General features: G+C 38.2%; 1 protein-coding gene across 5 annotated transcripts in view; it reads left to right on the top strand.

Moving 5' to 3' along the window:
- Window positions 1-15,287, top strand: part of MLIP (muscular LMNA interacting protein) — a 304,176-nt gene extending 288,889 nt beyond the window's left edge. For all 5 annotated transcript variants that reach the window (XM_075598171.1, XM_075598169.1, XM_075598166.1 and 2 more), the window contains 2 exons: window positions 11,123-11,249; window positions 12,686-15,287. In XM_075598171.1, coding sequence (XP_075454286.1) covers window positions 11,123-11,242 — 120 coding nt within the window. In that variant the 3' untranslated portion in view covers window positions 11,243-11,249; window positions 12,686-15,287. The remainder of the gene's footprint in view (window positions 1-11,122; window positions 11,250-12,685) is intronic.
- The last annotated feature ends 3,571 nt before the right edge of the window (window positions 15,288-18,858 follow it).

Below are 18,858 nucleotides of genomic sequence, written 5' to 3'. Positions count from 1 at the left end.
CAGGGTCAGTGCAGACAAGGAAAATACAGCAGCACTAATGAGTTAATACAAGCAGCCCATAAACAGCCAATATGTCAAATGCAAAAAATGGCTGTATGGAGCAGTTCAAATGAACTCACTGTACCACATAGGTATACATTGTGAGAAAAGTCCTGGAAGCCACAATAGAGCATGAATAAAAATAGAAGTAAGATGATACTTAGGCAAAAAATGGCACCCGGGAACTGGAAATGGCTGCTGATGTAGCTAGAGCCAAACACGTGTGCTCAGCCTTGTATACCGCAGGGTGAAGTTCGCGGTAATCAGACAATGTTGTGAGGGACAATTGGAGAGGACAAAGACACATAGGCAGCCCCGACGTACGTTTTGCCGTCATGCTTCTTCGGGGGGCTTAACAAGGAAGTGGCAAGTGGGTCCATATATACCCCACCTCCACATGACGTCAGGACACATTTAAAAACGCGCAGTGCGGGACCATCACAGCTGATGTTATTAACCGATCCAGATTGGTAGTGGTGTACTGTGACAACAGCTGATCTGCATATTTTAAATAAAGAAATGCAAATGACACAAAACAAAACCAATAAAACTCAGGAGATATGATACAAATACTTTGAAGATGACAAAGAATTAAAGTTAAAGTGTTAGATGTTACAAAACACAGGACATAAAACTGAAATTATTATTACACTAACTTCAACTCCTTAGCCACGCTGTTGCAAAAATAGGAAGAAAGAAAAAATCACATATTACCCATTACTTATGTGCCCAGAAAGAGTACAAAGTGATTGCACGCCGAAGAATTCATTTTTACTGATTCCCTTTTCAGTTCACAGTTTGCACCCACCTTATAATTATCAATTGGATTTGTTAATGTATTATTTATCATTTCAATTAGTATGGTTTAGTTGATCACTTCCTAATCTCCCTCCTTTTGTAATGTGCTCAGAAAGATATATACATTTTTGACACTTTATAGTCATGTTGAAAAATTACCTAAATCCAGAAATTAAATATAGATAGATATAAATGTTTGAATACAGATAACTTCTCATATATCCATTTATATGTGATCTTGTTTCATGGTATGTTAACTGACTCACATATAGCAGAACACATGACTACTTCACAACATGATGTTACTGAGCAGTTTAAAGTGTGCATCATTGTGTTTAGAAATCCCCATTAAACAAAAAACAAATCAATTTAGACAGCGCTATAAAAGTGAATTGCAATACATCAAAAGAAACCCTGTTGTTCAAGGGTTCTTTTTGGTAATTTGACTGACCAGCAATAATAGCAAATGATTAGAAATGAGATAATACTAATTATCATATATAATACGCTATAAAATTATATGTATAACCATGTTGTTCATAAGCAATTGGCCATGTGAGCAAACAATAAAAATGCACAAAAATATATAATAAAAGAAAAAATATATAAATGATAAGTCGAAACAATCATATAAAATGTCCGATACCACTGTGACCCAAATGGGTTAAAATTGATAAGTCCTTTTGAATAGGCGCTCGATCCTAGTGTGAAACCAGAGGATAACATTTTTAGTAAATTGGACATTTAACAATTAAAAATTCACAAACATCCGTGAAAAGTAAGCATGGTATGAGTAAACTTATGCACCGGAACACTGCTCGCTCAGTCTTGGGGTATGCACCTCTAGAACTCCCTATTGATGTAACCACTTGGAAAGTCCTCCAGCAACCCGCAGATGTAAAGTGAAGTTCCTATTCCTGAGGTTCGCAGCACTCATGGGCAGATTACTGCCTCCTTCTCTGGCATCTGAATTCGTACTCGCACAGCTTTTGTAGCTTGCTCACAACACGTGACCCTACACGTTTCTTCCGTCTCAGCGGATTTCATCGGGGATGAACTCTATCATGCTCAGGTGTCTTATATACTGTACAAGAGTCCAATCAAAGGAGTCATTGCTAATTATAAGCTCTAACAATGTATTATATTGGTCCCTTCGTAAACTGGGACTAAGCTTAATCTTAGCTACAAAACACAGAATCTTATATAGAGGACATGTTCTAAAAAATTAAATAAATTACCATATATATGCAATTTTAATTATAAACCATATGAACCAAGGTAAATATACAATGTTAACCCAGGTTACATGGATAATTATAGAAAAAACAAAATACAAAGATAAATGAATATATTGAAATATATATATATATATATATATACACACACACACACATACAATACCTGAATTTATATAAATTTGAATTTACTCAAATTGAAGGACCTGAATATATGTATTTGGAAATGAAGCTAATTTTGTGGGAAATCCTAACTTATATTTTTGCTATATTGATCTTGATGGTATTCATCAAATAATCTATTTTCATACTTTTTTCAATATTGATCAAATTATATAATATATAATGTATGATTTATCTTTAATAGAAGGAAAGAAAGAAAGAAACAGAACCTGAAAGTCCTAACCAGTGAGTCAAATGGCCAATCGCCAATCCATCCTTCACTGTCACAACAATATATTAAATCTTATTTTTAATACTGATGATATAGACAAAATATATTGTAAATATGTGCAAGTGTTCAATGTTTTTTTTGTCATTTCTCATATACATATGTATTTAATATATAGTATTGTTTCACATTGCTATTTTGTAGATTTAAACATTTGCCTACAGCCGTAACATCCACCCTTGCTAATTAATATTGCTGTTACCTATTCCTATTGAGGGGAAATTAGGTGTACAGGGAGGTTTGATGGTAGAGGAATGAATATTGATAGTAGGGGCTCCGGGGAAGAATGTTAGGCTTCCTTGATGGGATACAGTGCAGAGTTTGTTTTCCCCTTGTATGTGTAACGGAGTGCTCACCACAAACAGGGTACGATCGCGGGACCAAGGTGGGGATTGTGAAGACACCAACCTCCAGCCGCGAGGATGTGTCCGGAGCGTAGATTGGTTGTGGGTAGCCGGGTCGAGGTTATAGTCGTAGAAGGTACTTGCCGTGATCAGGATTGGAGAGATGCGGATTGTCGTTGGTAAAGCCAGGGTCAGGATTGGAGAGGTGCGGATCATCGTTGGTAAAGCCGGGGTCAGGAGCAGAGATGTTCGGAGTCCAGGTACTATCCAAGGTCAGACATGGAGAAACACAGGAACTAAGATACAGGGTACAAGACAGGGAGGCAGGGAGGCAGGGATGCAGTAAGCACTTTATACAGATTGAAGTCTTTTGCTCAGCCATTTGACAAGGGGCTGGCTGAGCATATATACTAGCAGGAACCAATAGAATGCCTGTAGGGAGGAGGAAACAAAAAACAAGGGGAGCGCGAATCTATAATAAGTATGCAGAATAAAAATCTAAATAAAATCAAATCAAAAGGCAGACTGGTTAGCGGTGTAGCTAGACTTACCTCACACCTCAGTGATGCACAAGGGTTAGAAACTGAACCTCAGTCAATGCACAAGGTTGCCCCCTACTGTATCACCACTCCTGTTTGCCTTGTGTATGGAGCCATTGGCAGCCAATATATGTAATAACCCGAGCATATCCGGGATTCAGATCAAAGATCAAACATATACGATCGCACTGTTCGCTGATGGTGTATTTATCTCGGTTTCCAAGCCCTAATTTTTTCTCCACCTTCTCAGTATTCAATAAAATATCGGGATTTAAAATAAACAACAGTAAATCAGAGGCCCTGAAAATGAAACTGTGAAATTATTAGAGTTAAACTTCGATTTTATATGGCAACGGTGGCCTTCAAACACCTACAGTAGGAGTATATATTACAAATAATTACAACACCCTATAACGGGAAAACTACTCAAGACTATTGGGAGCTGTTAGGGACGAGATAGGGGCATGGACTGACCACAACGCCTCATAGATAGGCAGAATTCAATGTATAAAAATGAACGTCTTACCGTGCCTCCTATATTTGTTTCAGACATTGCCGATCCCAGTGTCAGAGAATGAGATAAGGGACCTACAAGGCCTTATCCCCAAATTCATATGGAGAAAAAAGAGGCCCACAATTAAGAGGCAAATAATCACGATTCCAAATAAGGCAGGGGGGCTGGCCCTCCTGCCCCTGATATCATATTATAAGGCTGTCCAGTTAAGTCAACTGGTTCTGTGGCACTCACACCCTTCTGGCAGTGTGGTGGATAGAGCTTGAATCATCTTTATCCTACCCAGCCAAACTCCATAATGTCCTATGGCTCCCAAACAGAAGTAAAAAAACAAGAAGCTACCCAGAGCAGACAACTATAAACCATGCCCTAAAACTATGGGGGTTCATGAGAACAAGATTCTCTACCTCAGGCCCGAAATCTCTGATATTCCACCTGTTTGGCATCCCAGGATTTGCCTCGGGACAGGAGGAGGGGAGCTTCGCGGCCTGGTTGGGGGCAGGAATTGTAAGGCTCCGAAACATGGGTCCAGATTTGAAACCCAAATCGTTTGAATCACTTCAGATGAACAACAATATTCCCAGCAAGGAATTTTTCCACTATTTACAACTTAAATCTTTTTATATTAAAACAGGCCCGAACAAGGTTTGAGTCGCCGTGCCTGAATGACACAGGGACCCCGGGCATCATCTCCCTGCTATATGGCATGGTGATAGGCTCTCCCCCAATAACCAATAAAAAACTAAAATATATGTCCCAATGGGACCAAGATTTGGAGGTTGTACTGAACGAGGAGGACTGGGACGACATTCTCCTGGTGGTGGCCAAGTCCTCGATCTCCACCACCATTAGGGAAAATGTGTACAAGGTGTTGATGTGGTGGTACCTCAATTCCCTTAGGATCTCGTGGTTTGTTTCTGGGGTACCCCTCAATGTGCCCCAAGGGATGCGGAGGCCAGGCATCATTTACACACATATTGTGGTCATGCCCTCTGGTGGCCTCCCTGTGGAGGAAGGTAAGACAATGGATTCATAGAATCCTCCAGATCAACATCACCATGGATCCCTGGCTCTTTTTGCTAAACAGACACCTGGGAACCGTGTCCAGACAGGAGAAAAGGTTAACCACCCACATTGCCACAGCCACCCATTGTGAACTGGCCTCAGTCTGGAAACAGGCTGGTATCCCCTCCGTTCCCAAAATCATGAACAGGCTAGGATTTATATGCAACATGGAAAAACTAACGGGGCTAGCAAATGACTCCTGCTGGGAATTTCTTAAGGTATGGTAGCCCTGGATCCTCTGAATGGGAGCCTGGGGCCTAAACGAAAGATCCATTTTGCTCTAAAAGACATGGGACTTGTTCTTATAATATGAAAGGTTGATTCAGTGGCTTACAACTTGATGTATTTCAATGATGGTATCCCGCCCCCCCCCCCCCTTTGTCTAGACGAAGCGCCCTTTGAGGCGTGAAACGTGTAGAGGGAGGATATGGAGATTGCCTGTCCTTTTTGTGTGTATCAATAAAGCCTTCATTCTGACCTTGGTATTCACATCTTGGCCAGTTTGCTGTTGCTGCTCTGGATGCCTTTCTGCTTCTTTCCCCTAATATGACCCGTTGTGAGAGTGAGCGCCATGTTATGCCCTTTAAAGTACTGCACTGTAGATTACCAACCTTATTTTAATTTTTTCATGTTTTCCATGCAGACTACAAAGTATCTAATCAGAATAAAAATTGATCGTAACAGTTTTTAGATAAGGTTCTTTGAGGTTGACTAACGTCACTTAGGGAGAGGGGCTTAGCAGCTATACAGATGTAGTAGCATTTATTGTCTCTGAACTGGGGCAGACAGCAGGACGTGACAGTGACTTCCCCAGCACCAAAGGATAATCGCTGTCTGAGGTGTGATCTGGAGGCCTGGACCCCCCCCAAAGTGCAACCGTGGCAGACACTGTCTCTGGAACTGCAGCTATTTATTTTTTTTGCTCTCTCTAAAAGCCACGGCACCAGAAACAGTATGTCTTGACACATACAGTAGTTATTTCTATATTTAGATCTTGGGCTCATAGATTAGGCATAAAATATACCGTTTAAGACATCAGTGAGCAAGGAAAAGACCAGAGAAGCAAAAACAGAAATCATACTGTACTCGAGAGGTTAAACAGACATCCTACTGTACAAGAGAGGTTAAACAAACACCATACTGAATTAGAGAGGTTAAACAGACACCCTACTCTACTAGAGGTTAAACAGACACCCTACTGAACTAGAGAGGTTAAACAGACACCCTACTGTACTAGAGGTTAAACAGACACCCTACTGAACTAGAGAGGTTAAACAGACACCCTACTCTACTAGAGGTTTAACAGACACCCTACTGAACTAGAGAGGTTAAACAGACACCCTACTGTACTAGAGACGTTAAATAGGCACCCTACTGTACTAGAGACGTTAAACAGACATCCTACAGTGCTAGAGAGGTTAAATGGGCACCCTACTCTACTAGAGAGGTTAAACAGACATCCTACAGTGCTCGAGAGGTTAAATGAGCACCCTACTGTACTTGAGAGGTTAAAAACCCATTCTATTGCAGAGTATTGTGAATACATGTACAAATTAAGCAAAGTGACCTTCCTGATTGTGGTGCAAACTCTTCTCACTAATATTCTGCAACAAAGTACATTCATTTAACACGTTTCCTTCATTTGGTGGAGGTGCAAACAAATGCAATTTTCAGTAACTGCTATTGTTTTTTTGAATTGTCAGAATTCCAAGTAACTTCAGATGAGAAACAGATTCATGCGTTATATCAATGAAATATTTTGCCATGACCTTTCTATCATCTGATTTTGTTATATATAGAACAAGGACAGAAAAAAATATAAATTACTCCTTTAGTAGAACAGTTGATAAATGACAAAAACAATATCAAATTAATCTAGCTAAAAAACGAGGGCAGAACCGATATAAAAAATAGTAGCAGATTTATTCAATAAAAATAAACCCCATGACCATGACCTTATTAATAGGGGCTGTTTATCAAACTCTCTGCTGTAAAACAAGTGCATAGAAGAAGATGAAGTCAGCACTCATGTGGACATTTTAGACAAGTGTTTTATTGAGGCAAATTGATGTTTCAGTCCTTCACAAGGACCATTGTCACGACCTTTTTTCATTGTGAGGGACCGAAAAAGCAATATGCGTCAATAAAACCCTTGTCAAAAATACCCACACGAGTGCTGACTTCATCTTTCTTTATGACACTTACTGTGTGAATTCTCCTTCCCTTCGAAACTGTGCATAGAACAGGAAACATGAATGAAAACACAAGCATTTACACTTTTAATAAATCTGGTGTAGTTGTGAAGCTTTTCAAAATAGACTACAGGCATACCCCCCATTAACGTACGCAATGGGACCGGAGCATGTATGTAAAGCGAAAATGTACTTAAAGTGAAGCACTAACTTTTTTCCACTTATCGATGCATGTACTGTAATCGTCATATACGTGCATAACTGATGTAAATAACACATTTGTAACAGGCTCTATAGTCTCCCCGCTTGCGCACAGCTTCGGTACAGGTAGGGAGCCGGTATTGCTGTTCAGGACGTGCTGACAGGCGCATGCGCGAGCTGCCATTTGCCTATTGGGCGATATGTCCTTACTCGCGAGTGTACTTAAAGTGAGTGTCCTTAAACCGGGGTATGCCTGTATAAAGTTTTCTAGCTGCAAAACTGAGGGAAGCTTGTGCGAAAAACTGCACAAGATTTATTTTGGAAAAAATAACCTAATTTTTAACAATTTTATTTTTTCCTATACTGATGTTGGTGCCAGTTTTGCAACAGGGACACTTTAATAAATACTCACCTTAGTTATTGTTAATGTGACTACTTCTATGGCTGATAAACTCCCAGAACCTTTTAACCTTGTGTTATACTTGTTGCATTGGCGGTCTCCTTGAGACAGTTTGGGCCTTATTCCGTAAGCTGTGATAGCGCTGATCCATTGCTATCACATGGAAAGTCCCGTTGATTTCCATGTGGTTTTCCAGCAATGGTGCCAGATTGACGCTACTCACACTTTACACAATAAATGCTTATGTCTCTTTCTATAATTTCCTACGGTACATTCCTTTTGACTGGGAAATTTTAGTTTGGAGATACTTTGACTGTCTAAGCGCACCAGAGAAGCAAGGTGACCTGCTGCAAAGTAGTTTGGGGTTAGAGATGGGTGAATCAGCTCAAATCCGTTTCCAAGATTTTCGTGGATTTTCTCCCCAAAATCCATTTTGCAGTGGGAAATCCGCAAACGGATTTGGATGTTTTTAGTCCGCGTAGATACATCAAAAAACGCGATTGCCTACAATCCATTGAAAGATTCTTAAAATGTTTTGGCAATAATAATGACAAATCTGCTAAATGCGAATCTCCCTTTTTAACATTGATCCGCTGAAATCCACGGACCACAGGAACCGGCCGACCTACTGCGGATCCAAATCCACCAAAAGAATGTGCCCATCTCTATTTGGAATCTTGATTCATTCTCAAATAAGCGGCCTCATAGGCTCTGAAATGGATTTAGAGATGTACTTTATCCTTAGCAATGCATGTTGTGTATCCTCATTGTATATACTGTATATACATACTTCTTTTTCACTTCATCTTTGTGTATACCTATACCTTATTTTGCTATCATAATAAACGTCAAAAAGATGCCTGCTGAGTTGCAATGCTTTTTTAACAATTCCTTTCATGCCTTATTTGAAAATGTTCTGTGTCAGAGATATACAGAAGGCTTATTAGCAATAATGAATCAATTGCCAATCTGGATGCTGATACACCCAGTCCACTTGGCGTTTAGTAAATATAGTCAATCCACTGTAGTCTATATAGCTCAAAGCTCGACAATAAAGCATGCAAGTAGTTTTTTCCTCAGTTGGAAACTTTATTTCTGCACTAAAAACAAAGGGGAACAACAGGATGAAGAATTTTCCGAAGAAATGTCTGAAAAAATATCGAACTTAAACACAATTCATTACTACATGACCCATGTCATATTTGTCACGCATATAGGCCACACACTCTAATCAATATTAATATTTCAATGGTTCATTAGAGGCCACTCCTGTACCTTCTATTACAACTGGATGCTTCCTGTAGGAAAATAATTGGTCTGTTATTGTACTTTGTCTACAAAACTCTCTGAGATAACAAAAATATAGTCACCAGCTTCCCATCTCTATACCAGCTTTTTCTCTGCTGTGTTCACATTCCATTTTCCCACTGAGTGTTCATAAAGCATAAACTGTGGAGGGAGTACAACAAACCCTTAGGGCTGGCATGTGGAAAGAACAAATGATGTGTGCATTTAGTGTAGCAACCCAAATGCTGCAATGCTTTATGAATTTATTGATGATGAAAGTTTTTGCATTACACTTAATAGCTGTCTGTGATTAGGTTTACTGGCTATGCACTTCTTTAACCGGGCTGTGCTTTAAACTGTGTAATATGGCAGGAATACGCTTATAGGGGTCCATGTTAAAATGGGTAAGAAGCAAAAACTGACAATGTGAGTGTTCATTTGCATATATTTCCCAGAATCTTTAGCTGCAGTGGGAGCTTTTTATCCTAGGAAATAATGGTGAAAAGCAGGGTCTGTCTGAGACATGTGAATGTGCTCAAAAGTTATATTTTTATTTGCTGTATACATTACATTTAAAATAACAGAAAAACATGATTTTACAATTACATTTACAGTCAATTATAATAACACTGTAATTATAAGTGTAACGGGTATTCCCCCACCCAATCACAAATAGGGTCTCCTAGGGGAATTGCTACTCTGGTTACAAGGCATAATAGTGTGGCACACCTGCTGGCTTACAGGACTTCTGAGTCTCCCGCTTGATGGTATTATTGGGGAAGTTCAGGACAGGCTTCTGGAGACATACCCAGTACGTACTCACGGTGACAGTGCCTCCATCTATTGCAGGCCCCAGGATATGGGATTGAATCCCTGGAATAGAACGTCCCACTCAGGGATGTTCAGTCTCACAACCGCTTCTTTATAATCAGGAACACTTTATTTCCTCTGCAGCACACTGTACAACATACACAGTCACAGCAGTACTTCTCAGGAGTTCTCCCTCAGGATGACACTGGCCTTTCACTCCCAGTTAGGGCCCTGGAAGCAGGCCTAGCTCTTCCACTACCCCCTATCAGAGTAGTGGGAACAGTCTACCAGCCTCTCCCAGAGGGAGGGCCTCAAGCCTGCCAGGTCCCTGACAGCTCGGTTAGGTAAGACTCAGCTCCTCTCAGGGTAGGAGCAACTGACTCAATACAGGAAATACAGATCATTAAGACAGATACAACAAGAGCCCGCCCCTGTCCCTTATTGGACACAGGCCTGACTGCACTGCTTTCTCTGCTTCACTGATCTGCAGTGAGTGGGGAGAACCCATCTTAACTCCTGGCAAACCTGCCCTTACCAGGGATTATTGCACAGAAGGAGGACAGAAAAATAGCCCCAAACCTACCAGGGCTATATAAGTGTACAATTAGAATGTAATTAGATACTTTTTTTTTTTACAATTGATTAAGATTATAGAGTATCCCAGCAATTGAATCATCACAATAAGGGTGCTCTGTGGGAAAAGCGTGGGTAAAAACACTGCCTTGGTCATTAAATTGTGAATAACAGTGATGTGCAAAACCTTCACAAAAGGCTTAACTCTGCCCACTTTGCAGTTTCCATTAAGAAAATGACAATAGTTTCAGAAAATAATGACCAGAATCCATAGGACCCTGATGTGCAACGTTGCATGCTCAACGTGCAGTTCTCATTAGTCGTGTGACCGGGGTTTTGTAGATAAAACTTACAACATTTTGCAAAGTTTCTAAATATTTTGGGAATAAGGGTGACATTTTGCACCCTTTCTTAATAAATATAGCACCCGCAAAATGTTAAAAAAAAAATTGCAAAATTAGAGCAAACATTTGTGAATTAAAATGTGATCAGTTTTCACATCTCTGATCATGAGCATTCTTTTGCTTTTCAAGTTAATTGTGTTTATTGACAATATTTTAAAATAATACCAGGAAAGATGCATTACCATATTTTTTTGAGTTATGTTAGTTTGTTGGGTTTCATTTTGATTTGTTTATAGTGATGACTATTATTTCTATTCTTTTCTTCTGTAGGTTGTTAGCTCAGTATTAGGCTCCTGTGAACCTAACCAACCATGCCATGGAAATAAAAAGATGGATACAAAAATGGACAACGAAAAAGATCTTGAACAGCAACATAACGTCTTCAAATAACAAAGAAGTAATCTTTTTTTTTTAATGAAATTCACTAACATATTGCTGACTAGTAAAAGAAAGAGGTATCATTTGTTTGCGACTCCATATCCAGAACAGGAGAGAAACTAAAGTATTGTACAATAAAACTAAAAGGAAATTAGAACTGGGGACCTTTTATAGCAACGCAGAGAAAGTATGTTTTGATGTACAGTACTGCCTCCTTTTTAGGAGCATAGTTCCATTATATACAGATGCAGCCACCAGTATCCGATCACTTGCCTGGGTAAAAACTATGGCGTCTCACAGTAAATGCCTCAACATTTCATGAGATTCCTAAAAGCCAATCAGATTAACACAGCAGGGGCCCTACAGTCCTATTCAGTTTGAATGGGATTGCAGGGACCCCCCTACCCCCCGCTGTGTTAATCCAGTGGGCATTAGGAGTCTCACAGAAATGTTGAGACATGTTGAGGCATTTACTGTGAGATTGCCCCAGATTTCCCAAGGCAAGTAATCAAATACTGGTGGCTACATCTGTATAACAAACAGTTTCTTTTACGTGCTGTAAAATATTAGCTGTATGCTACTCCAAGTCTAGCAGATTTATTGGCACAAATAAAAGGGAAAAAGAAGGGAGCACTGTGATTCAGAATTTGATACATTTTATTACTGTATACTGTAATATGTGCACCATTTGACTGCTCTCCAACTCCTTCTGACACTATTCCCAAGTGATAATCTGGTGCATATGAGGCCAAATTGAAGTGCAGTACTTACTTTGATTTGGCACAGGATAAAAATGGCCCAGTTTTGCTCCAAATTTGACTTAATATGTAGAGCCGGATTCAATAAATTCCATTAACATCATTTCATGTTCACCAAAATGTATCGCTCTGCTGTGATAAATTTAGATTTTTTTCCAAAAAAAGATTTATATCTGCTCTTCTTAATTGTGATAAACTTTTCATTTGCGTGAACCGGAGAGTTACACATATTGTATCTCGAGTGAAGTTATTGAAAACCATAAGTCATAGGTAAATACAGTATCTAAAGAATTAAGTTATTTTTTTTTTTTAAATGAGTGATAAATATCACTTAGCTTGCGAATGCTGAGAGAGATTTTCCTAGCACAGAGTTAGTGAGGAACACATAGGAATTAAATAGGTGTATGAGAATATAATTTTATTGGGATTTCTGTGATCTATTCATTTTTCTTTTAAGTGATAGTCTTTTATTATGGCTCTAGTTGTCTGTGAGTGAGTAAGTGGGGGACCCTTGAGAAAAACGTGGTAATTTGGAATATTTTACTGTTATTTGTTCCCATATTTTACCTTCCATAACTCTAAAGGTTAATGCTTTTCTAAAGAATTACAAAACTCATAAGAACATAAGATCTGCAGATAACTATGTATGGTAGATTGACATGTTTATTTGAATACACAATTTAATATTCTTTTGCAGGAAAGAAGCGGGAAGAGGAGTTATCTGGGTTTGGCTCTGGTTTTCTATACAATAATCACAATGATTTTGTCCCATAGGAAATGGAAAATGTATTCATCATCATCATCATCATCAATATGGGAAGGTTCTTCTGATTGTAATATATTTTGTTAGTGCCAAACAATCATGTAATCATATAATCATATATAAAATGTATTATACTGCTAATACATTATTAATATATTTTTTATTTAAAGGAAGTGTACTTTAATAATAATGCAATCTTTAGAGAAATTGTCTGCAAATGTTAAAGTGTGGAGCTTACTTCTTGAAGGGACAACAATTAATGAATTAATGCCACTTACCAGTGTTCTGATGAACATAATCCTTGGTTCATTAGATTGTTCTATCAGAGTGTACTTTGCAAGTAGATATACTGTAATAGACTTTAAAAAAATCTCATTGTTTTCTGAATGCAATTCCTTTTGTTGTACCAACATGTACCACAAAAGTGACATCACAATCATATCATCGCTGAAGAGCAATCACATCATTGTGACTTGCTGTGGGGGCCAGGACGCTCCACTGTTGTGGTTCTTCTGACACTGAAAGAGTTAATGAAGCAATACCATGTAGAACCAAACTGAATAAATGGCAATGCTTAGTTTGTTGATACTGTACATCTCAGAGTCAGTAGTCAATGCCTATATAAATAAATACGAGCAAACATATTAAACATCTCTCCCTATCCCTCTCTCTCTCTACCCTCCTCTCTCTCCCTCCCACCTCTCCGCCCCCTTTCTCTCTCCCTCTCTCTTCCCGTCTCTGATCAGCTGAAAGTCTATTAATTTAGCTGCTGCTGCTGCTGCTGCTGCTGCTGCTGCTGCTGCTGACAACGTTCAGCATTTATTTGTAGGAGTACTATACAGTGGCTGAACAATAGAGAAGTCAGTAGAAGATGCCATTCAAAGAAGTAATTGCGTGGTATCTAAACCTTAAATACAATAATGTCAATGAAGATTGTTCATGCTGGTACAACAACAAAAAAATGACAATTCAAATACATTTATCTACAGTGTACAACATGTCAATGGTACAATCCTTTATTTGTCACAAGTGTTTTCCAAATCACATTGCTGCTGTTGTAGACAGTGCCATGACTGCTAAGGTGAATAAAAGGGAAAGATGTGAAAGAATCATGAGATAGGACTGCATCAGTTAAGGATATTTCAATTGTGACCTGATGAATATACGTGGCATTCAACCTTTTTACTATTGACATGACTTTCTACTGTGCCTTACAATACATTCAATTGATGTAGATTAAATATTATTCTATGTATTCTTACATGTGTGATACTACATTTGTATACTTTGGAATAATTTCAGTTACTTTTACGAAGCAGGATGCCACAGATGTATGCAGAGCTAACTATCTTAGAATTAAATATGTTTTAAGAAAATATTATTCATTTCGTATTTCATTTATGTTTTACTGGCTTATCTGCTACTTCTTTTTATATACAGGGGTAAAATAGCCCATGACTGCTGGAGTTTAATTAAAGTTGCACTCCCATGTACGGTATACAATGTTTTTACCATATCTTGATCAAGAGGAAGGCTGCCGAGTCCACATATTGTTGTCAAAATCAAAGCTTAACTTTCTCAATACTATATATTAAACTTTTGCATAGTCTTAAAAATAATAGACATGGTATAGACATCACTACTTGCTGTTAGAACATACAGTACAGTATACAACTCGACTCGGTTGACTTGTGCCATAAAGTATTATTTCTTTGAAGTGAGCTGTTCTCGTCTCAAGCAAAGTGAAGATAATTTTGCAGAACATATAAATATGAGCCATAGGCTATTACCAATACATTCTGCAATAAAATATCACATCCCGGAATTAACCAGTGAGAGCTCTCCTTTATGAAACCCTATGTCCAAATCCTGTGTAGGTGAGATTAAAGATTTATAATTTTACTTATTCAATTTAGAAATTGTGTTCAAACATGCTTCAGAAAAACTGATCTGTACTGGATCTGCACCAATTTTTATGTTAACCTGCAAAGATTGCCAAGGAAATTGTGTTGACAGACATACATAAAGTTTTCATGGAAATTCAATATTCATAAAGCATTATTTTTCATCACAAATAATTTTGTGCTTTCAACAGAGGAAAGGGAAGATAAGATTTACAGCATGCGCAACATTAGAAATGCAAAGTAAAGTCACACGCAGTACTGATTAATAATTAAATTGTTGATTCAAATGCTATTCCGCAGTTCTTAAGATAATTTAGCAACAACATTGTGTTAAATTGAATGTAACAACTTTGAAGGAGGTTCACTAATCACTGTTATGGGTTAACTCACTGATTCCAAGGGACTGCAGTGTTAACCTATATAATAGAGCTTAGTGAATCTTCCCATTTACTTTATATTTAGTTGAGACCAACCAGCATCTTGGGAATTCCTAGCATGTTCATTGACTTGAATGAGAATTGTAGGTGAGCCATTATATTATGTAACAAATATTTTCAAAATGCTGGCCTCCAGTATGGCTAATGGCATGGTTCACAACAAAGTACAAAAAGGAGGAGCGCAGGGAAAACAGCTTTGTTAGAGAAATATTTCTAATTTATTTAACATACGATATCAATAAAAACTTACAATAAGTTCAGACACATGGATGGCTTACTCCCCTCACACCACCGCCGATCATGAAACGAGATCCACGGCGTATCCTCTCGTCCGTTTGACCCGGACCACTACATGGTCGCCAAAACGGAAGCAGACCAGGGCACACTTCCCAGGGTACCTTGCAAATCCCGCGAGAGCTGCTGCATAGCTAGAGCAGCACTCTCTTGAATCACAAGGGGGAGGAATCTATGCCTTGTCCTAGAGGTGCTGTCACACAACGTACTAGGTTGTGGACACTCCAAGAACACTCTACACGTTTCGTGCTATTTAGCGCTTCTTCAGGAGTGGAATCTTGCACTCTGGGATGTGTCCCATTTATATAGAAAAAAATATTTTGATTGGCCCAGACAATTTGGCTTAAAAACAATGATTCGACAATTGCTCTAATGCACACAGGTGGTTAATGTTATCTAAAAAGGACAACTACAATACAACATACATAAATACAATATTACAACCTTACAAGAAATGTTGAATAAAAATGACAACAATTAAGATTAACAAGTTATACATCACATTAAAACTCACACTAAAATATACAAACAATTAAAAATAGTCTCACATGAAAAAACTGCATACCCAAAGATGATCTATATTCAATGATCCATAAAACCCCTTAATCACTACAAGGACTAAAAGGACCTTATATAGAGCTGTTTGGAAAATTAGTACAAAAAGAGTTTCAGTTGCTGTGTAGTAATAATCGGTACTATGTGGTCAATTATAATCGTACAGATCAGGAAAGACGGGCTCTAAAGGATTTAAACCAGAATGGGGATTTAATAATCCGACAAGCCGACATGGGTGGAGGCACGGTTTTACAAAATTGAGCAGATTATCTGAAAGAAGCCAACCGAATTCTGAATGATGGGGTATCATATCAAAAGTCAGGAAAAGATCCAAGTACTGAGTATTCTAGCATTCTGAAACAACTTTTGATTTATGCAAAGACAGCAGGAATTCTCAGTTAAAAGGAATTCCAATTTGTTCATAATAACCATCCCCGTGTGACAATAATGTACCATATTCCCAAGATCCATAAGACATTAGAAGATCTCCCAGGCCATCCCATTGTGTCTGGTATTGACTCTATCACTGCTAATTTATCACGTTATGTTGATACATTTTTGGTACCACTTACTGTATCTCCATGCTTCCATCATACCTTTATTTTACCTTTAAATTCACTTCGCAATATTATTTGGCACTTTATATGGGCCAGTTTAGATGTTAGTTCTCTATATATATATGTATACAACATAGTTTGGGCATAAAATCAGTCGCACATTTTTTACATTGACAAAACACATTATGGAGTGCACAACAGGAATTTATTATTGATAGCATTATGTTTATTTTGCATCATAATGATTTTCAGTTTGATGGTGATTACTATATCCAGACCAATGGGAGAGTGATGGGTATGTATTTTGCCCCCAATTATGCAGGTCTGTTTATGGGTGTATGGGAAGAGGAGTACGTATGGATAAACAACAGATTTAGTCAATATGTAGTGTATTATGGCAGATATATTGACAATATTCTGATTATTTGGTCCGGGTCAAGACAGACCTGAAGGAGTTTACCCAATTTCTAAACAATGATTAGAATAACGTCCTTAGTGGAGATATTGACCCTATAGAAATTAACTTGTTGGATCTTCATGGTCACATCTTAATACATCTTGAGAGTAGTTTTCAAATTTTGTATAAAAGTTGAGTCATTTTAGCTATTTTATTAGTTTTAGACTACTTTTATCATAGTTATTCCCTTTTCATTTTCTCTATCTAGCTCTCCTTCTTCCTACCCTCTCCCTTCCCCTTTACCCTCCTCTCCCCTTCTTTCCCCATCCTCCCAAATTTTAGCCCACCTCCTTTACCATTTCCATTCACTTTTATGGCCACTTTTCCTATTCCTTTCACTCTTTCACAGTTCACAGTTCAACTGTGCTATTCTTTGCTCTCCCATCATCCTCTTTTCATTTATACACTTCTATCCATCACATTCACACTCCCTGTGGGCCCTCATACCAGGAATTTCCATTTTTCCCTTTTCTATCCCCCCCCCCCTTCGTTTCCCGCTGTTTCCTACCCCTTCTTTTCCTCCCTCTTTCCCCCCTTTTCTTTCCCTGAATTCTCATTTTCCCTTGCAATAATGAATGGTCAATCATAATAAGGTTGACTTGAAGGGAAATTTGATGAATTTTAATTCACTTAAATAATTTTTAGTCTCATGCCCTAGGTTATTATTAGCATATTAAGTTGTAGTAAATAGGAGTTTTTATGGATCATTGAATATAGATCCTCTTTGGGTATGCAGTTTTTTCATGTGATGCTATTTTTAAGAGTTTGTATATTTTAGTAATTTTTAGGAGTTTTAATATGATGTATAGCTTGTTAATCTTAATTGTTGTCATTTTTATTCAACATTTCTTGTAAGGTTGTAATATTGTATTTATGTATGTTGTATTGTAGTTGTCCTTTTTAGATAATATTAACCACCTGTGTGCATTAGAGCGATTGTCCAATCATTGTTTTTAAGCCACATTGTCTGGGCCAATAGAATTATTTTTGTCCATATAAATGGGACACATCCCAGAGTGCAAGATTCCGCTCCTGAAGAAGCGCTAAATAGCACGAAACACGTAGAGGGTTCTTGGAGTGTCTATAACATAGTATGTTGTGTGACAGTACGTCTAGGACATGGCATAGATTCTTCTCCTGGTGATTTAAGAGAGCGCTGCTCTAGCAAGGCAGCAGCTCTCGCGGGATTTGCAGGGTACCCGGTGAAGTCTGCCCTGGTCTGCTTCCGGTTTGGTGACTGTGTGGTGGTCTGGGTCGAACGGACTAGAGGATGCACCGTGGACCTTGTTTCATGATCGGTAGTGTGAGGGGAATAAGCCATCCATGTGTCTGAACTTATTGTAAGTTTTTATTGATATCGTATGTTAAATAAATTAGAAATATTTCTCTAACAAAGCTGTTTTCCCTGCGCTCCTCCTTTTTGTACTTTGCCTGTTTTGCCCCTGGAGAGTTTTGGAGCAGCGGGAACAGCTTGACCCAGAAAGAAGCAGATGATCTCTGATCAGCGCGGTCTCAATCTCTTTTGGAATTATGGTTCACAACAGCTATATCACATACATTATATGCTATTGCGACATTGTAACATTAACAATATTTCAAGAATGTAAATGTGGAAATGTGGAAATGGAATAAAGTGTAAAACAAAACAAGTCATTACTTTCTTGTTCTTTCATTTTAAAAATATACAAGATGAAATACCATAAAACACACACAATATATATATATATATATATCAAGAAAACAATATGAAGTAGCGCCGCTAAATAACCAGTTAATTATAAATATTAATTATAAATTATTAGTAGGAGAGACAATAGCTGATTGGATAGGCTTGAAGGGGCAGCTAGATAGGGCTAATACACTATGATAAAACTTTTAAAATTTACAAATGGCAATGCAATCT

The sequence above is a fragment of the Ascaphus truei genome, chromosome 4, assembly GCF_040206685.1.
Source record: "Ascaphus truei isolate aAscTru1 chromosome 4, aAscTru1.hap1, whole genome shotgun sequence".
NCBI lineage: Eukaryota > Metazoa > Chordata > Amphibia > Anura > Ascaphidae > Ascaphus > Ascaphus truei.
The sequence above is the reverse complement of the archived record's forward strand: the minus strand, read 5'-3'. Positions and strand labels throughout refer to the sequence as shown.